We start from the raw sequence: 22,097 nt of genomic DNA, 5'->3' as shown, positions 1-22,097 counted from the left end.
CATCTAGACGGAGAACAGCTATCCGTCGTGCTTGCTCGCGTTCAACAGTCATTCGAACATCCGTTCAATGGCTGCACCAGAAAAACCAAAAGCACCAGAACAAGAAAAATGGTATTTTACCAAAGAACAACTGCAGAATTCTCCAAGCAAAAGATGCTGTTTAGATGCAGATAAAGAGCTGGCCTATCGGCAGCAGGCCGCCAACCTCATACAGGACATGGGGCAGAGGCTCCAAGTGTATCCTTTTCCAGAAAGTGTGGTGATTTTAGTGCTATGTTTTTGTTGAGTCATGTGCCTAAAATGTGTATTTCTAGTCAAACAAATCGTTTCTCATGTATGAAATGTGCATTGGATCGCGGCAGAGTGCATCCGAGAGTGGTTTTCAGTGAGCAAGGCATTGAAAGTGTGATGAAATTCGGTTATGTGAGCAGCGTCGTTTGACGCACTTTCGCTTCTCGCTGGGGATTCCCGTTAGCGGTGAGACCTAGATTTCTAAAGGTGAGAGTTTGCATGCACGCTGCTAAGATTAACCCCAACGATCCAAAAGATTGGTAGATCGATTTAGGTTATAGTCATGTGTGGAATAGCGTGGTTATGTCTCGACTCTCGGTCAGTGTCCCTTGACAGCTGTATACGCTGTGACGTAGGGAGGTTGTCTGATCATCGACCTCGTTCTACGTCGTGACCGCCGCATCCCGCGCTTTTATCGCGAATTATTTGCGCACCACACTTTTATTGACTGTTTTCTGAATCAACTTGCCACAAGATATAACATTGTAAGGCCATTATCACTCTCGTATGATCACGCAAGGGCAAGAGCACGTATTTATCTGTAATTGTAATGATTTCCACGAATTCTGTCTAATGTTTACAGTTGGCAGCTACTTGTAGTCTTGATAACATGTTTTTGTCATTACAAAGTTGTGTCTACTCATGTCTAGAACATTTTTACCTGAGTATTATAGGTGCATATTACAATAAACATACATAATGTACACTGATTGCGGGAAATGATGCTAAAACAATACATACAAGCCACTATATTCATATTCCGGAGTGCAAAAAATCAAACATGGGCTAGGATACTCCTCATAAGTCATAATCTGTAAATAACAAGACATTGCGTCATGGTTATTGATGTTTAAATTATATTTTCTGCTATTGGATTTAATACTTCAAATTATGCATGTTACTCAAAATATATACAGAAAATTGTGAGATTAGCCCAAAAGCGTCCAAATACCATCTTCAATATTATTCCAGTCCAAAATTTTACAATCTACACTACTCATTGTAATGGTATAAAAAGAAGAATGCCAATACAATATCCTATTGTACTAAAGCACCCCTCTTCTACACTTTTTTTACCTGCAGATTCAAACCTGTTAAGGGTAACACCTGCATAAGCATTGGCTTTTTATGCTTGTTGCTAAAGCGCCACATAATTTTTTGCTGGGTGTAGATGCATTGAAAGCCCTGACGATAATAACAAGTTAGCTCATTACTTTACTATGGCTGTAGTGCATAAGATGAAATGTAATAAAAATTATGGTGAGAACAAAAACCTTGAGAAGAAGTCCCTTGAGAATCTATGCTACATTTTTATAGACATTTGCAACTTATTTCTGCTCACTTCAGGGTCTGTCTATCTGACTGAACATAACAAAAAATATATTTTATGGATAGGAAAGAGTATAAAGAGAAGTTAGTTCAAGTTTACTATTGAATCATTCTTAATTATGATCACACTTTTACACACTTTCTAGGTAAGTATGAATAATGTTTGTGAAAATATGACTCACACACTCTACCACCCAAACATGCATTGTTTATGTGATAAGGCTGAGTCATAAACACCACCTTTGCTTTGTTATTAAATACTGTAATCAATATCAGAAGATAGGGTCATCTGTACTTAAAACAACATCAAATGCCTGTAATGTTCAAGTAGGAAAGGTTTACATACAGAATTTTAGAAATAATTGGTCTTTTCCTGTTATTATCTAAATATCTCCTCAATGGCACATGGCTCATGGCTCATTTTATATGCACTTTACTTATTATAGTAATTAATAATAACAATTCTTATTAAAATAAATTTTATGAAACGGCTATCATATAACTGTATTATTTTTAAGTCCAAACTTTAACCGCAATTATCCTTAACCAGTCCCCAACAGCTCTCAACTATGTATCAACACGGCAATTGTGTACATGCATCGCTTCTATGCGTTCCACTCATTCACACAATTTCACCGGAACTCCATAGCGGCTGCTGCCCTCTTCCTCGCTGCCAAGGTAAGAGTCAAATATGTTATTTGGTTATTTCACATTGGTCTTAAGCTGCATACAGACCGGCCTAACAAACGGGGTTTCGTTGTCCTTCGTTGCTGCAATCTGCCCCGTATTATGTATGATAAATATCCATCGTTGGGCGTTCTATACGCAGCTTTATACCATGTTTTATTTATGTCCTATCGATTTGAAATTTTGTCTTGTGGATTCTGACAAGGTACATTTTATGTGAGACAAGATATAGTTATGTTTTTCTTTACTGTAAGAAATAATCAGTTCTGCATTTTTAAATAGATGATCTATTTAGAGCAGTTTGGTGAATATGCCCTGACCAAGGTCAAGATTGAAGTCAAACAACTAAAATGTTCCTAATGTCCTTGGATTTTTATGTGCAAGTCAGTGATCTTGCAACAATCAAAAACATTGTATACTTACCTACATCTAGAATAATCTAGATTCAAGATGTACATTATCGCCTCGAGAGACGAATTTATGAAAAGAGCCTCTATCAATAACTTATAAATTATCTATCTTCACTATAATAATTAAATAAAACCAGTTAGTTGCACTATTTATATCTCAAGAATGGCTGAACAGATTTGGCTGAAAATTCGTAGGGAGAGGTAGCTAAAAACTAGGAGAAGGACATAGAATACCTTTGATCCTGGAATCTCGATGGTATTACTTTTTAACACATTGAATGCCGACTACGCAATATTGCATAGGTACGTACCATTAGGTACCTTCGGCACTCAATGGGTTAAAGTGAAGCAGAGCTTGCAAGCAACAGCAAGGGACTTTATTATAAACTATATGAACAAGATATCGCATACAAAAACAAAGCGGTCTTATTTGTCGAGATAATTACTTTTGCACCGACACTCCACATTGTCTGTTTATTGATTATCAAAGGCTAGTCAAGTGATAGTATAACATATATTTTAAAGTTCTCTCTTCCTTTAACCCCACAGGTAGAGGAGCAGCCGCGCAAGCTAGAATACGTGATCAAGGTGGCCCACGTGTGTCTGCATCGAGGGGAGCGCGGCGACGCGGTGTCACAGCTGACCACCGAACAGTACCAGGAACAGGTATGTGTTATATTATGTACAGTCAGGAAAAAATATATGTATGATACCAAGCGTAAACAGTTTTATCCTAAGAGTGAAAGATCTCTAGCTTGAGATATTATGTCTGTTGAAATAACTACTAAATCAATATAGAGTCTTATAGAATATGCTGTTTGTATAGTTATATTTTGTCTGAAAAGTTATATTGTACTAATTAAAATACAAATTGAAAGTTACTAAAAATACTTATCAAAGTTTATATGGAGAAGTGTAGGAGACAAATCTATCATCCCACATTAGTCCTACTAGTTTTTTTTTTTTTTTTTTTTTTTTTTTTTTCTTGTTGCATCTGCCATCAGTCGCCAGACTTTTATCAGATTTGTGGAAAGATCATTGACGTTCAGAGAGATCTGACCATTGTCAGAGTACCCCTTTATTAATGCAGCACATTTGCTCTCTTGAGCCTGTGAGTCAGGTTAGATGGGTCTAGCAAATTAGAAGCCAGTGAGTTGGGATGATTTGCCAGTCGGAGCTTGTATTTCATTTTATATGAAGCAATTTCTTCCTGTACTGTCGGTACCCCCAGGTAATCGTGAACTTCACTTGTTTTTATAAACCAAGGTGGGTTACATATGGCTTTTAGGACATTGTTTTGAGCCCTTTGTAAGCACATTATGCTAGATTTGGCAGCTGACCCCCATAGAGGAATCCCATAAGTCCATATTGGTTTCAGGATGCTGTTGTATATGAGAAGTTTGTTGTCAACTGAAAGAACAGACCGTCGACCCAGCAGCCAGTATAAGTTCTTGAATTTTAAGTTCAGTTCATCCCTCTTTTTTTTTATGTGATTGCTCCAGGTTAATCGTCTGTCCAAGTGGAATCCAAGGTATTTCACAGAGTTGGAGTGGGGCAAAGTAGCATCGCCCAATCTGACACCAGGGCAGTCCCTTCTGTTGAGTGTGAACGTGATGTGGTTTGATTTTTGAGCACTTGCCTTTATGCGCCATTTCTTAAGCCAAATGTTTGTTTGGTCCAGCTGGAGTTGCAGATTTAGTGATGCAATTTCGGGTTCACGATCACAGGATAGGAATGCCGCGTCATCAGCATATGTGGCTATAGTTACTCTCGGAGTCTGGGGCATGTCCGAGGTGAAGATGTTGTAGAGAACTGGGCCCAAGACTGATCCCTGTGGGACACCTGCCTTACATTCATAGAGGCTTGATCTTGCTTCTTTTTGTTTGACTTGAAATAGTCTGTTACTGAGGTATGATGATAAGATAGGATAGAATGAGTGAGGTAAGAGTGTCTTGATTTTGTACAAGAGACCTTTGTGCCAAACTCTGTCAAATGCTTGTTGAATGTCAATGAATGCAGCAGAGCAGTATTCCTTCTTCTCGAAGCATTGCCGAACCACGTTGTATACTCTGTGGACTTGTTCAATTGTGGCGTGCATTTTTCGGAATCCAAATTGGTGTTCTGGGATAATGTTTTCCTTAGCCAAGGTTGATGAAAGGCGATGAAGGAGAATTGTTTCCCACAACTTTGATAGTATCGGCGTCAGGCTGATAGGGCGATAAGAGTCGACTCTGTCGGTGGGCTTCCCATTTTTGTGAACTAGTATGATTTGAGATACCTTCCAAATACTCGGTACATGGTGAGTTCTAAAGATAGCATTGAATAGACATGCGAGGAATACAACACATCTTCTAGGCAGTTCTTTGAGGATTCTAGGTGTGATTAGGTCGAACCCGGGTGCTTTATGGGTTTCCAGCTCTTTAATTCTACGATGGATTTCTCTCGGGGATGTAGGTTTCAATGGTAGGTCCAGTTGAAAGTCTTGATTTAGCACTTCATCTATCAGTGTATCTTCTTCCCCTTCGTTTGGCTGGAAGACTGACGCGAGATGTTTAGCAAATACTTCTGCTTTTTCACTATCGCTCCGGGCCCATGAGGTAGTTCCTGATCTTATTGGTGGAATTGCTATTTGGGGTTGATTCAGCCCTTTAGTGGCTTTCCACAGTGAATGTTCACCTTTACCATTGGCCGATAGACAGGTAACATAGTGATTGACGGTGGCATTTTTAGCTTCCTGTAGAATCTTCTTTAACTCACGAGATGCTTTATTTAGAGCTGCTTTATCGCTTGGGTGCCTTGAGGCGTGCCAAACTCTACGCAATCTGCGTTTATCTTGTATTTTGTTTTTAATATGAAGAGGGATATTCTGCTTAGGTATATTAGGCTTCTCCTCAGGTGAGCTTTTCCATGCTGCCACTTGGATAAGGTTAGTGATGTATGAGCATGCGGTTTCAACGTCTTCACTGGTTTTAAGGGGCATGTGCATGTCAATATTATCATTTATGTAATCTTGGAAGCTGTCCCAATCTGTATCCTTGTTACATAAAGTCTCGTTGTAGCCGACATTTATAACAGTTGAGCTCAGTGTTAGGATGGCAGGAGTGTGATCAGAGGATCCATCAAAACATGACTCGACAAGAGTATGAAGTTGACATATATTTCGACATATAAAGAAATCTAATAGATCAGGCTTTTTATTTGGGTCAGTTGGCCAGTACGTTGGTTCACCAGTAGATAAGGGTGTAAGATGATTTGAGTCCACACACTTCTTCAGCTCGCGTCCCCGAGTCGTGGTAGTACGGGATCCCCAGTAGGTGTTTTTTGAGTTGAAATCACCTCCAGCAATAAATCTGCTTCCGAGAGAATTAAAAAAGTCAGTGAATAGCTCCTCTTTAATTTTATGCTTGGGTGGACAATAAACTGCAGATAGGTTTAAGTAGTCCGAAGTATCTTCAATTCTAATGGATGTGGCTTGGATACTATGTTTTTGATAGGGTTGGAGAGCATGGTGTTTGATGCTGGTCTTTATCAATATTGCGGTGCCGGCATGTGATGTACCATCAGGGTGGGGGGTGAAGTACGTTGAAAAGTTTTTAACATTGAATATTGTCTTATCTGTGACATGAGATTCAGATATAAGTATAACATCTAGTTTATTACTTTTGATGAGTAATTCTAATTCATTTCGGCTAGATACCAGCCCATTTATGTTCCACGTTGCTATTCGTAAAGATCCTATTTTGATAGTTGAGAGACGAGAGTGGTTATTAGACTCATGAGAGTGCTAATGTGCTGGAGTAGGATATCAATTTTTTCTGCTTGTTGAGTTATAATTTTTTCTATTGATGCAAGCTGGGTTGAATCGGTTGGTTGAAATTGATCTTGTTTTGAATTGTTGGTTGGAAGTGATTTTAGCTTTTCTGCATACGAGATTGATGGTTGAATAGTGGCTGCAGTTGCGGCAGGCATAGGGGCGGGTTCGGCGGAGAGAGTTGGTTTCTTTGGCGCTGATCTACCATATTTCCGTGAGTGGATTTCTTTGTAAACACTGCAGCCTTTGTAGCTGGCAGGATGCTCACCAGAGCACAGGGCACACTTGGCTGGAGTGGACCTGTCTTTTTTAGGACACAGGGTAGTTTTGTGGCTGTCTCCACATTTCACACATCGGAACGGACGCATACAATTGTTTTTGCTGTGACCATACTGCTGGCAGCGGTGGCATTGCACAACTGTTTTGGCTTTCTTTGGATCCTCTATTTCAACAGCTTGGTGGAATATGTATTTAATTTCTTTTACTCTCTGATTGTTTATATGAGGTTCAAGGTTAACAAAGAATGTCGATGTTGGCTTTTTCTCTGGTCCATGCCTAGCATTTATTATTTCACCACGTACCTGGTTTCCAGTGGCTTGTATTTCTTTGCAGATGGCTTCATGAGGTGTAGTAAAGTGAAGTTTTTTTATAACTATGCGAAAGCACTTTTCTTCTCTGGGAGTAAATGTGTGACCAATAAGATTCTTGGACCTTAATATATTAAGGGCGTTTTTGTAATCTTCAATGCTGCTGAAGCTAATTCGCAGCTGATTTTTATTTACTATCTTGAAGCTGAACTTACTTTGGTTGATTGAAGATTCTAGTAGCATAGATAGTTCATTGACATCATCAATACCATATAATATAATAGGTGGTGGTTTATTATGGGTGTTGGTGGATGGTTGGGAATCCGTGACCATATCGACAGGCAAAGAATCATACTTGTTTTGAGTAGTCACAGCCGAGGTGGGAGACGGAGGTGACATTGAGGGACATGGTCTTTTGTTGGGTGCTGAGGGATAACGTTGCCAAGTGGGCTGCCTGGGGGTCATTGTATTAGCTTTCAGTGGGGTACTCTCATGGTTGTTTGTATCTACTGCTGGCTTGAGTTGACTTTGATCAGAGGCAGATGTATTTGATTTGTTGCATTGAATGTTGGTGTTGAATAGACCCGGATGGAAAACCTGTTGCACCAGGTTTGGGGGCTTGTTTTGTTTAGTCTTATTGTCCAAACTCATTGTTATTTTAGATTGAAAATCATTTTAAAACTTAGTCCTACTAGTTGGTCAGATCATCTTATACATTATACATAGATACTTTGCACCTTACCTATTCCGTATAAGCTTACCTAAAACTAAGACCTTTAAAACCAAACAGCATATTCTAAAGCCTCCCCTTGTTTCAGGCACAGGACTTGGTATTCAACGAGAATGTCCTCCTGCAAACGTTAGGTTTCGATGTGGCTATAGACCACCCCCACACGCACGTGGTGCGGACGTGTCACCTTGTGAAAGGTGAGAGAAGTGCCCGCATTGCCTCCCACTGCGTCCGCCAAGTCCTTGTTCTGAGGTCCCGCGGCCATAGACTAGCGTTCGGAGACCGCGCGTGCCGGAAGCGCGGTTGACAGTGTGGTCTGTGTTTTGTGCGTTGCTTTTTTCTTTTGCGTCGTTTTGTTGGCGGCCAGTGTTTTGAGTAAAGACGTTGAGGTTTTTGCCCTGAGTGGGTGATTGTATCTTTTGCTATCGCCATCACTAAGTTTGGCATGAGTTGTCAAATCTAGCCATTGTGATTGGCGGATGGCGGATCCGTTTTTTTGACAGCACCTGTCAAATTAAAAGTTATGGCGATAGCATTATCAATGATACGCGAAGGCTGGTGTAGCCATACTAGAGTTGATGATGATCTAGCTTTCATGCTGAAAGAGTTATGAAAAGAACAGAGAATCTATGTGTAAGAAAATTTGCCCGCGTAAGTACTTATGAGCCCCTTATAGCAAAATGACGCAAAATAAATTGTAGCCTAAAGCACAAGACCGCATCTTAAGTCTGGCACCGCGAAATACCCTAACGCAGTCGATGGTTTAAAAAAATGTGGACGAAAAAAACAGCCATAGACGTAATGCCCAATGGAAAATAGGTATGTAATAAAATACAAGTTTATCTTACTGTGTGGTCACCCTAACATGTAATCCTCACCAACATCTGTCACATAAGTTTCCCATATCCTCATAAAGTGTCAACTCCTTCCATATTTTTCGTGCATCCCCAAATCCATGTCATTCTATAGAATTCAATTGTTTTGTTAGTTATCATGGTATCACCAGATTACTGACAAAAACATTTAAAAAATGTCATGGACCTAATTTAGCATCATAAGATATTGCCCTTACTCTATTTATGATGAAAATCGCAGTGCTGGAGTGAATAACAATTAATGAACCCCGAAGCTAATGAACTGATAAACAAAATTTTAAACCCTTCAAACACTTGCAAAGCCTAGTTCAGCTCCAGTGTTAGTCATCAACACACTTAGAAGTCATATGACATACCATCTCCATCTACCATTTATTTATCATATTCAATACCCAATATAATATATATATTTTACTGTACCCCCAAAACGCAAAACCCAACCCTAAACTAAACAACCCCACTCTCCCCACAGCGCCTAAAGACCTGGCTCAGACGTCCTACTTCATGGCGTCCAACAGTCTGCACCTGACGACCATGTGTCTGCAGTACCGGCCGACGGTGGTGGCCTGCTTCTGCATACACCTGGCTTCCAAGTGGAGCAATTGGGCGGTGAGTGTGTGTACAGCTGTAATCTTCATTTTTTTCCATATATTGTATTTGAAATGCGTTGGTTTTCAAGGGAAAACCAACTTGATTCACCTCAATGGCATAAGGATCTGCCAATTAAACGTACAGTTCCCCAAAATTGATAATGCACATAGAAATCTTCGTCATTGTTCGGCAACGGTCGTATTCCCGAGCGTTAGAAAACTATTATGTATTTAGAGTGGTTAAGTGCATTTTCTTCATGAAATTTTAGTAGAATTATGTAATTGGTGCTAAAAGAGATAATTGATTTATCAGTAACGAAATTTGATTAGATAATTCATAATATTCCATAATATTAAAATTTACTTCGAAAATGTTACAGTAGGTACTTTTCAAGTGTCTTACTGAAGCTGATGTAAAGATAGATGAAAGAAGGTTTGAATAACACAAGGTTTATATTATAAGGAGAAATGGATTTCAAACACAGGTTTATATAAAAAAATTGAAATCTCAGTTCAAAAGTATTTACAGCACTGATTATTTCACATTAATAAAAATGTTTACATTTAAATCTCAGTTCAAAAGTATTTACAGCGCTGATCATTCACAATAATATTACAATTACAAAGTTGGTCTTTTGGGTGTGGCTTTATTGGCAAAGTGAAGTCTATCAATGTGACGCATATTTTATTCTTAAATGTGCCTCATAATATGGCATCGTCAAAAATAATTAAAGTTGAAATTAAATTCACATTTGAAAAAAATAACAAGAACGATGTGTAATTGCAGCTCTTTATAATTCCACAAAAGTAATATTGATCTTGACCTTGAGACCCTTGACTGATCGGTGACAGCCACCGACCGCCCAAATTGTTTTCGATTATGTGTCACATGATATTGACTACTATTTCTTTCGAACAAGGATCAAAATGCAAGTGCTTTGTTTAAGGCACTGATTCGGGTGTTTCCGGGAATATGACAGTTTGCGAAGATTTGCATGCGCATTATTAATATGGGAGAACTGTAACAGAGCTCAATATTTTATAAATATTAGACATTTTTATCAAGTCTTATAAATAGGTACAGTTCTTTAGGAGCCTTCAGCCATAATCCTCGGCAAATGGGAGCCTTATGACTTAAGTGCTCAAAAATTGCCTTGAAATGGTCCGATACACAGTACACACACATGGCAAACCTCAACAAGAGGTACCTGAGTTATGTGGGTGCCATGGTAAGGATTATAGCAGGAGGTTTTGATATTATGGAATATTTATCATTAAGTCCACCGTTCGTACACTTATATACTTAAATATACAACAAAGGATTAAATAAATATAAAAAAAAATGGTTCGGACAGTGGTAGGTAAATACAAATATGGTAACAATCGCTACCAATATGTTGTACAAATTTATAATTAAAATTCTCTCACCACCAGATACCTCAATCGAGCGAGGGCCGCCACTGGTTTTCTTACGTGGACCGCTCGGTGACGGCGGAGCTGCTGGAGCGGCTCACGGCCGAGTTCCTGCACATCTTCGACAAGTGCCCCTCGCGCCTCAAGAAGAAGATGAAGACCATGTCCAACAACAGTGAGTCTTTATGGAGAATACGGATACCGCAAAGAAAAAACATACGAATGTGTGGTATTCGGAGAGTTTAGATACAATCAGGGAAGCGTCCGTAGTTGAGCTAGCTTCAGTGATCGTAACTGATCACTGAGGTTAACCAACACATGGCACAGCCAGCCATTGGATGGGTGACAGATTTCAAGTGGTTCTTTTCTGGACGTTTCCATGCTTCGGACGGCACGTTAAGCCGTGGGGTCCCGGTTGCTGCTTCGGCAGCAGTCGTTAAGCCTAGTCAGAGGCCTTCGGGCAGCTTGAAAACATCTGACAGTCGGGTTGCCCACTTACCCGACTACGGAAATATTCATTTTTACTCTCCCACCCTTTGGTATATAACTCTTGTAGCACCCTGTATAAAATTTTGGTATAAATACAGAATAAAGTATTCTTGTATGCAGATTTTATGCAATAAATAGTAATATGTAGATTTTCGTTAATAACATCTAATTTTATATTCCTTTCCAGGTGGCAGCTCCCCGCACTCGGCGCCCGGATCATCTTCTGGAGGTCCCTTCGACAAGAAGCACGTGATGCCGAGCAGCGATGACTTTGATAAGAGCTTTGATAGAGGTGAGTGCATCATCATCAGCCCCTAGAGACAAAGGTAAATTAGGAAAAGGCAAGGGCACTTTTACATCGTCACATGACACAAACGTTGAACATCCAAGACCGATATTTGCCTCTAAATTAGAGATGAAACGGATATCCGGCAACTATCCGTTATCCGGCCTATCCGGCGTAAAAATACTATCCGGCCGGATGCCGGATAGTAACCAACATCCGGCCGGATGCCGGATAGTAACCAACATCCGGCCAGATACCGGATACAATAAAAGACGAAAATATTAGGACATTATTTAATTATTACACCGAAACAAAACATAAATTTACCACCAAAACAATGTATGCGTGAAAATTATTCAAATAAGATTTAGTATTCAATATTCATAGTGCACTAGAGGCAGATTATGGTGAATGAACACCAACTTCTCTGCGTTAACAGGCAACAAACGGTTTCGCTTCTCCTCATAAATAAGCCCAGCTTCGGAAAAAAGTCTTTCGCTGTAAACACTGCTACATGATGCTGAAAGATAAATTCTGACAAATTTGCTCAACCAACCAACACACTCGGATCGGACCGAGCCAACACAATTACTCGCAACGAGAACGAGAATGACCAGGTGTGTCAAAAAGTACACTATAGGTGCACAAGATGGTTCTGCTGAAACAATATCGAACGGCCGGATATCCGGCGGCCGGTTATCCGGCCATCCGACAAGAAGGGCAGCCGGATAACCGGCATCCGGTATCCGGCCAAACAGCTATCCGTTTCATCTCTACTCTAAATAAATATCCGCCCCGGACGATACCACTAGTCAGGGCAACTAGACAGCCGGGTCTTCACCATCCACTACTGGACATAGGCCTCTCGCAAACACCACAACACTCTGACTCTGACTCCTAACAGCCCACTTTACTAATAAAATCACATTCCCCCACCAGAATACGAGCGCGAGAAGCGGCGCCAGCCAATGCCGGGCGGCTACGTGCCCGCCGCCGGCGCCCAGCCCACCAAGATCGACCACAACGCGTACCGAGAGAAGAGGGAGCGAGAGGAGCGCGAGCGACAGAGACAGGCGGCGGCGCGCGCCCCCCCGCGCCCGCCCGCGCCGCCCCCCCGTGCGCCGCACAAGCCGCCGCCGTCGTGGCCGCCGCAGCACCACGCCAAGCACCAGCATCATAAGCCGTCTGCACATCCGGACCATAGGTAATAATAAACAAAGCTAATCGCTCGTAAACAATTATCAAACGGGATAAGAGGGAAAGAGCGATAGAGACAGGCGAAACTGCCGCATGTGAGCGTGATAGCATAGGTAATAATAAACACTTAACCAAGATGCTAATTTGCTCGTAAACAATTGACAAACGATTTATCTAACTATATCTAAACAGAGGGGTCACTCTCTAAGACGAAAAACTTAGTCTCGGAGTGCTGCAGCAGTAGTGCCGCGAGCAACAAACTCTATCTTATTGTATTAAACGTTCCGATTGGACGATAGCTCTCGTTCGTTCGTTTTTCGTCAGTATAGATTTATGTAATACAGACGACCGAATGGTTAAGTGATTATTGACACTCCACATATAATAATAATTCTTATTTTTATAATTCCAGGCACCACCGCCCCCCCTTCCCCGCGCCGCAAGAGGTCCCGCAGCGCACGCGGCCGCCCTCGCTGTTCTCTCCCGAGAACGCAACGGCTCCAGCCGTGGCCGCCACCAGCTCCGTGCCTAGAAGGTAAATGTGGCCGAATATTAGTAAGGCTCTTTCACTATGTCTGGATAATTTAGGCTGCCTGTGGGATCTGTGTATCATGATCATGGCGAGCTGATTTTCCGCATTTAGCCTCTAAGGTAGGCCATTATGCGTAAAATACCTATGCTAGCTATTAAGCTACCCAAGCTCACGCCAGAAGTCCGGTATACGGCCCAGGTTGCTCATGACTTCAGAGGGATCCCGAAGATCCGAGAATTTTTGCTCGTTGTGTCTCCACGCCTTTGTGTGGGATAAAAGACATGCTGTCACTGTATAAAACACAGTTGCAGCATGTCTGTTATCCGCAAGAGGTCGCGCAGCGCACGCGGCCGCCCTCGCTGTTCTCCCCGGAGAACGCGACCGCCCCAGCCGTGGCCGCCACCAGCTCCGTGCCTAGAAGGTAACGACGGGGGGAGATTAGTAACTAATGGCTACATGTGGGATAAAAGACATGCTGGCACTGTCTAAACATAATTGAGGAGTGTGTTCGAACAACGCTGTAGGTAACATCTTTGTAACGAAGGAAAAACGCTTATAACGCTATTGCAACACTTTTTTATGTCAAAATTTGCTGCCATAGTCGCTACTACAGTGAAACTATTAATTCATGAAATTAATGTTTGAGGAACTAAAATTTTCAGGAGCCTGGCACCATTAGAAAAGAAACATAAAAGTCATAACAATTGTTTATGGCAGTTAGCGGTTGGCTGTTTTTTCAATTTTCTTATTAATTATTAGGATAATCTAGATAAAAACAACTATTTACGCTTGTTTGCAATTAGGAAGAAGAAAAAATATATATGTAGTCAAGCTAGGGAAATTATTTATCGAGTTTATATACAATGTTTAGCGGAACATGAAGCTGGACACATTTTGTCGAATTTGGAGGATGTTTATGCTCGTACAGCGTCTATGACGGGTATGTAACATTATACAAATTGTATTAATCCATTTTTTATCAGTACCAACGCTTCATTTATCGGTAAACCTAGGTTTAGAGCCCAAGTCGAACATTGTTTACATACCGCTGGTTGTAGGTTTGAGCTGGTTTAAGTTGAGTCAAACCATAACATTTTGATACTTGAAGTTATATTTTTTGTTTACTTACTAAATTCTCATTCTGTAACTCTGTTTTTCTTAACTTAAGGGTAGTTTCAAATAAGCATTTTTTATTTTATTTTATAGGAGTATCGGACAGTACCGTCTGGCATATTGCAAAAGAGGGCTCTATAATGGAATATCTCTAACTCCTGGAAGAGACAGAACAGGCCGTCTAAAAAGAGAAATTGATGATTTTACTATGTGTGCCCTTCGTCAACAAATCCGGATATTTTATGCAGTTGTAATAACGTTATCTAAATAAATATTTATTGGTTTCACTATTAGCCTTCATACTAACACCTTCTAGTTTGAATAATTAGCTTTTTTTGTGGATGGTAAGTTGTTTTTAAATACAGAAATAGGGTAGGTAGTCACAGGCAAAATTTCAAGTATCAAAGTCAGTTTTGATTCGCTATATAGGGTTGCTACATGAAAGATAGCTGCGCGCTCATTTAATTTCAGGACTTTATAGTTTCACTGTATTTTACCTTCGTTACAAAGATGTTATAACACACAGCGTTGTTCAAGCACTTTCCTCAATTTGTTTCCTTATTCTAAGAGCCTGTTACACAAAATCTGCATAACGGCTACCTGTGTGGGTTAAAAGACACGCTGTCACTGTCTAAGCTCTCTAAGCTCTAAAACATCGTCACAGCATGTCTTTTAGCCGCAAGAGGTCCCGCAGCGCACGCGGCTGCCCTCGCTGTTCTCCCCGGAGAACGCGACCGCTCCAGCCGTGGCTGCCACCAGCTCCGTGCCTAGAAGGTAATTGATAACTATAGGGCCTGCTTCACTATGTCTGGATAATGGCAACCTGTGGCATCTACATATGTATCATGGCGAGCTGATTTTCCGCTCTTAGCCGCTAAGGTGAGCGAGCCATTATGCATAAAATACCAATTACTAGATATTAAGCCACCCAAGCGTCCGCCAGGAAGCTTATGGTCGACCTAGGTTGCTCATGACTTCCCAGAGAGACCCCGGAGATCCGAGGATTATTGATGGTAGTGTCTCCACGCCTTTGGCATTAATTCACAATCAATCTTCCCCCGCAGGCCGCAAGAGCAGCGTCCGGCGCCGCGCCCCCCGCACCGCCCCAAGGAGCCCCCGCCCGCGCCCGCGCCCGACGCCCGCGTGCGGGACATGCAGCCGCCCGCCATACTGTCGCCCTTCTCCTCGCCCCCGCCCAAGGAACACAAACCCCGGCAACGACAACCATCGAATTCGGAGCCAGAACTCGTCCCAGTTGTTAAGAAACTCGATGAGACGCCTGGCTATGAGAATTTACTAAGAGACTCTCAAAGGAGCAGTCAGGTTAGAAGACCGCCCGAACAGAAACGCCCAGAGCCTACAATACCACCGTCGAGACCGCTGAATGGCATAGAAACAGATCCGACGCTAGTGTCGAATTTATTGAAAGAGAGCCTGGCGAAACCGGCCCCGATCACCGTGCAAGTTGAGAAGCGATCGCCGGAGGAAGTCAAGCGGGAGGTGAAGAGAGAACCGGTCATAGAACCACCACCGGTTGTGGTCCCTCCAGTAGTGGTAGACCCGCCCCCCGCGCCAGCTGCCCCGCCCGCCGACGAGGCCGAGCACAGACACAAGAAGGAGAAGAAAAAGAAGGAGAAACACAAACACAAAGACCGCGACAAGTCGAAGGAGGAGCGCAAGAAACACAAGAAGGATAAGGAGAAGAAGCCGGAAGCCCCAGCTCAACCCCCCGCCGAGCCTACTAACGACACTCTCAGGATCACCATCCCGAGGGATAAGCTAGCATCTAGCCCGGCGCAGGGTCTGAAAATCAAGATACCTAAAGAAAGGCTAGCGGTCCAACCGCCGCCGCCGCCGCAGCAGACCTCCGGCCTCAAGATCAAGATATCCAAAGACGTGCTAGACTCGTCTCGCAAGCGTTCGGCGCTCCCCGACAACGGACCCCCCATGAAGATGCAGCGGCAGAACGGAGCACCACACCCTCACAAGGTAGGCAACTGGCACACGCCACCCCCTTACAGGCCGCCGCTGCCGTACTACATGGTGCAGCCGCCTCCCGCCTTCGGGATGATGCACTTTATGGGCATGGACGGGTACTACTATCCGCAGATGGGGTATCATCATCATCAGCCGCCCCCGGCCCAGCCGCCGCCAGCCCAGGCGCCGCCGCTGCCCCCGCTGCCGCCGCCGCCTGTTCCGCCGCCGCCGCCGGAGTAGATAAAAATATTGGCAAGGATCCCTTGGCATCTGTGGCATTTATTTGGTAACGAAATTGCTGCTAATATTTTAGCAGTGACTGGGATTGCGTTTTGAGTTATTTTACGTGTGACATTTGCATTATTATTTTCTATATCATAGATATAACATCTTACTCGGACTACTACTATTTCGGACTAAAATCAGTTGTCTATAATGCCTGCTGATGATGTTGATGATGTCATCAGAGGTAATATAGAGAATTTACGTGATGATGACATGGGTAAAATAATTATTTGCTACGCGGTCTCGAATTTTACGTTGCAATCGTGAAATGAATATGCCAATAAGTGCCAAAGGGTCTTTTTCATGAGATCAGTCGATTGTGAAAGCAGACATCTTTGTTGAACCTGTCAAAAACTTGGTCAATTACACAGTAAGATTATTGAGTCTGGGCTCTCAAATATTAGATTTCTGTTTTTATAACCAGGCTTGCGTTCTTACGCGATAGATAGTAAATTTTTGAGAAAGATTTGGATTTATTAGTTCTACAGACGTAGGCATTAAAATCATTATTATTTATAAATTTTACAATCGTAATTATTGTTGCGATTACTTACATCGAGTATCGTTTCAAAAATAATTGTTTTCTATTTTTATAAGATTTTTGCCATGACACAATGGAGGTTTCGGGGGGTAGATAGCTAGACAAAATATTTTCATGTTTATCTTTAAAAATTTAAATAAATTTTATAACCTATGTGAGTCATAGTATTCATAGTCGATAGCGCTCTGAACAGAAATAATTATATCAACTACTCTGACTTAACTGAGATCATTAACTTGGTTATATTTAGCCAGAAGGTCTCAGAAATTGATCAACTTGTCACTTACTATACCTCAAATTCAATTTAATACTGTATATCAAAAGTTAATCATATTATAAAATGTTGATGTCTATTTATCATAATATTCTAATAAAGTAAAACAGTAGGTAAATATTTTTGAACATTTTTAAATGTATGGCTTGATGCTAGTTGAAAAATATACGAATTATTGCCGAAATACAGGTTATTTACTGTAGTCTTAAAGATATGATCTGGTATGATTATGCACTTGTGTATATTTCTATTTTGTATCTGTATTTCCTTATCTATTACTGAACAAAAATACTTATTACTTTGATTTTCTCTTTCTTACTCATTATATTTAATACATAAGGACTAAAGAATACCAGTAATCAATAAATCGTTCACAAAATGTATACCTTTACTATTATATTTATATACTTATATTTACTCAAATATCACTTATATACCTTACCTTTTAACTTTTTACATGTTTCATAGAATTAGGCGTATTACTTATATACCCGTTTTTCCATTTTATATGTATAAGGAAACTTGTTATATTGAATGTTGTCGCTTGTGTAGTTAGTAAAAAAAAATATGGATATATTTACATATACATAGTTTCGTAACTTTACAGATGTTTTCAATGTTGTTATGTAAGTATAATATATATTATGGTGTATAATAAGATGTCGTGAAGTCTTAAGGACTTAATATTTATAGTTTAGCAGCCTTTCATTCCATTAATCTTTAGTTTTATTTATTAAACAAAAATAAACATAAAAATACATTACCAGAACAGCTTTAAAATTAATATTTTTTCTAGTTTTATATTTTACGAAAGTTATCAAAATACGAATAAGATAGCGAATAAAAGCTGACTGCGTGTTGATTTTTTACAATGTTTATGAAAACGTGCTTATTGCTCAAGAAATATCTAAATGTACCCGAATACAGGGTGATTAAAATGTTCCTTTAAAAAAAACTGAATTAAAACAAAACTGTTGTATATTCGATAAGCATTTAAAAGTATTAAACTAATATTATATTGTTAAGATTGGTTGTTATTTTCAATATTTGCTGAGATCAAACATGTATTTTTTGGGGGCGTGTAAAAAATTGGTGCCATTAAATGTTACCATTTTTTGTTGTTGTTAAAAATATATTCGCTGTTTGATGAACATAATTTAGTAAGTACTTAAGAATATTATTTCTAGCCATTGGGCTACACAAGACATCAGCCTGGCATAGTTATTGGTTTAGTATCGGAAAAAAATATCATGAACAAGATTAGAACTTATTTTTTCTAAGCAAGTAACAGTTTTTTTTCGAACCATTTGATCATTTTTTTTTTGTATATCATACAATTTGATTTTTTTTAAATATAAATATTGCCAGATTGATTGTTTTGTAGCCTAAAAAAGTGTAACTATTTTGTATTTTTGGAACAATTCATATACATACCTACTGTGTAACTCTAATTATAAGATACCTAGTATAAAATGATTTTGAAAAAAATGTTTGAGATTAATGTTACGAATTTCACGTTGTTTACTTAAAGTTAAGTTGTCGGTTATTTATTTTTTTGAACTCCAATATTTCTTTTAATATGTAGAAGAGCAAATTATTATTTTACTTACTTACCTACCTTTTACTTATCTACATTCTAAAATTATAAATCGCTTATAAAGAATTTACTTAGTTTTAGTCGTATTATAATTCTTTTTTGTATATTTTTGCATTTTGACAGTCTAGTTTTTAGTTTTAGTTATGTGTTTTGATAGTTATTAATTGGAAAAAGTATAGAGTAATTGACTTTTACTTTGTAGAACTTAACAATTTTCTAGATTATTTAGAAAAACTATTTTTTTCTTTGCATGAAAATATTAATTTGTGAATTGTGTGCATCTGGATTGCGGGGACACCTATCACTATCACGATATTAGTTTTTTAAAATTTATTGTAGACGAGTCTTCCAATCAAGATGATCACGTCATATTTTTTATCACAATGGTGTTTTTTTTTAGTTTGGCTGTTATGTTTAAGCTTGTTTTTTTTAAAGGTTGCATTTTTAACTGTACGTCAATCTTTCTGACCACTATTATCTGACGCAAACGTATCAAAATTTTTTATATGAGGATGTCAGATAGTAGTTGGAGCAGATAGTAGTACATACCTACTATATTCTTTATTGATTACCTTGATCACTGATTCTTGTGTCTTCATTTTTTATTTTACTGTTTTTTTTACTTTGTGTGATTTTCAACTTAAATGTAACAGCTAAATGGTAAATTAGCTTACGCGCGCAGCCTGTGTATCATACGTGACTTGTGGGGCTACAAAATACTCACTCATTCAAACAAAAAACTCAAATTTCCCAAAAATATACTTGGCCGAGAATTTGAGTTTACCTGTTAAAAAAATACGCACAATCATAATCGCTGGGTCTATCGCTTACACAAACCCCTGGTGGCGGGTGGGTGCGCTACTAGTCCGGTCCGCTTGTAATTTTACCTCCCCCCCTTAAAAAAATCCCAAAACATCTATTAACACCAAAGCGCTCCGGACTAGGCCGAAAACTTGTGGTGGCCTTAGCTTTCTGTTTTAAAAAAGAACATTCGATTTTACTTTTTTATTTTCCCGCCCTAAAAAGTTTTCGGCCAGGATGACGTAAGTTGCAGCCTCATTAGGAGCGACGACACACGGCTGCGCGCTCACTGTCGGTCCGTTTACAGGTCGAACCACAACTGGGCAACGGGCATTCGGCGAAGTGAAGACCAACCTTGTGTCGGCGTTCCACCAACAAACAAAACGGACCTCACTAGTGTTGTAGCCTTACGACAAATATCACCGGTTTTCTTTTTCCTTTTTTTTTTAATCTACAGCCAACAACGCCCGCTCTTCCAAGTTATGAGCCGTTTTCCTTGACAGCTGTCAGTTGAGCTTTTGGGTATGCCGATAGATGGCGTGAAAACGCAGTGTACCAACTGTCAAAAATTACATAGAGAGCAAAGAGTACTAAACTCAGAATAAGAACTCACTAGTTGTGATTAAATGTCGGGTGGTAGCGCGAGCCATCCTTCCGAGGCTCAGACTGCATGTGGCTTGGGATAGTGCTAAGTATTCTGTGAATAGTTCTACCCGCGCCGTTTGAACGGGTGCTGCGTGCGAGAACTGATTTTCTATTTTTATTTATTGTATGACCCTAAATAAGATCCCAAAGAAATACTTACTAGACAAGATGAGAATGTGTGCCGTCGCAACTTGTAAAAATAAAGGACATCATAAATTTCCAAATGATGAAAGCCAGGCGCAACAATGGATTAAGGCGACTCGGATAAATGTGCGAAAAATTGATTGGAAACTGCGAAAAGAATCATGGTTGTGTTCGGATCATTTCATACCAAGTGATTTTCATTCACGTAAGTAAGTTAAATCATTCGCGGTAATGTAAATTAACCATTGTTACATAACATGATATATTATCATCATAGAGAAAATAATACTACAATACTACCTACCTACGTCACTTTCACATTTCGTTAGTCTGATCTGAGTGTGTTCTGAGGGTTTGACAGTTGGAACAACCCTAGACAATGCCATCTATTTCTCCAAAAAGGAACTTTTTTTTTTTTTTAACAAACGCCTCATTGCGACTGAGATTCTTCTGTTTTGTTGTTCTTCCTTTTTCCGAGGAACGGGCGTGGCTGGCGACGGGTTCGGGTGCTTTCCAAATTTGAATTTTGTATCAGTGCTGACGGTTTGGTTTCCCGCGCGGATCGTGTGTTTTTTTTCTTAATGCATTTTTTTAATTTGTGAAACAACGAACTGTTTATTGTGCAAATTTTATTTCAGTACTGATACAAAGTTTTAGCCTGTCAGCGGTTTTAACGTATTTAAACGTTTAGATAGCGAATTACAAAAATAATTATTATAACTTAAGTCGCTCGCATTGTCCTTGAATGAATGTTATGTTAGCAATTGTTTCTAAGTGATTTGTGTAGAATGTTAGGTGATTACGGCCAGTCCTAATATATATTTTCTAAAACGGCTGGCCATAGAAATTGCAATTTTTATTTGACAAGACTTGTATAGCAATTGATTATATGAAAAATAAATCAAATTATTTAACAAAAATGTGTGATATTTCGCGGTTGAAAATCTGTGTGATTGCTGAGAACAAACGATTTCGTATAAAAAATTAAATGTCAAAAATCCAAAAAAATGTCTGCTCATTTTTTTTTCTTATTATTATTAATGGTTAATTGTTTCATGTAAATTTAAGGTTTAAATTAGTAATTATTTCGTTCGTTAGAGAAATTTCCTCTTATTTTTCACTAAATAAGGTAATTTAAGTAGTTGTTGCAAAAGTCTTAATAGATCCATTCGATTTAAGACTTTTAGGGTGTTTAAGATTGTACAGTTTTATTACAAATGGTTCTACCTTTTTTGGCATAAGATTTATTTGCCTAATCTCGTATTGCATAGTAACGTTTGGTCAAAGTCTCGTTACGCCGAAAATCGTATGGCATAAATCTCGTTTAGTAAAAAGTTATTTCGCATAACATTGTTTGGCCTAATAATGGTATGGCCAAATCTTGAATAGCCTAATAATGCTATGGCATAGGTTTATTAGGTTTATGCAAAGTAATAATATTCGTTTGGCTTTAACTTTGACGGAGCGTCTCCCTACATAGCGCAAAGTGGTGC

General features: G+C 39.7%; 1 protein-coding gene across 2 annotated transcripts; it reads left to right on the top strand.

Annotated features, from left to right (window-relative positions):
• Positions 1 to 55: 55 nt before the first annotated feature.
• LOC105388795 (cyclin-T) lies at positions 56 to 20,266 on the top strand. Of its 2 annotated transcripts, XM_048621970.1 has the most exons (11): positions 56 to 237; positions 2,181 to 2,298; positions 3,267 to 3,383; positions 7,934 to 8,042; positions 9,193 to 9,329; positions 10,745 to 10,898; positions 11,400 to 11,504; positions 12,438 to 12,702; positions 13,108 to 13,230; positions 15,405 to 16,329; positions 20,123 to 20,266. In XM_048621970.1, the coding sequence occupies exons 1-11, from the start codon at positions 68 to 70 to the stop codon at positions 20,159 to 20,161; spliced, it is 2,262 nt and encodes a 753-aa protein (XP_048477927.1). In that variant the 5' UTR covers positions 56 to 67; the 3' UTR covers positions 20,162 to 20,266. The 2 variants fall into 2 exon arrangements, with proteins under 2 accessions (XP_048477927.1, XP_048477922.1); XM_048621965.1 differs by lacking the exon at positions 20,123 to 20,266 and having other exon boundaries at positions 15,405 to 19,507.
• The last annotated feature ends 1,831 nt before the right edge of the window (positions 20,267 to 22,097 follow it).

The sequence above is a fragment of the Plutella xylostella genome, chromosome 2 (genome assembly GCF_932276165.1).
Source record: "Plutella xylostella chromosome 2, ilPluXylo3.1, whole genome shotgun sequence".
NCBI classification, from domain to species: Eukaryota; Metazoa; Arthropoda; class Insecta; order Lepidoptera; family Plutellidae; genus Plutella; species Plutella xylostella.
Note: the sequence above shows the minus strand (reverse complement) of the source record. Positions and strands in the feature narration are given on the sequence as shown.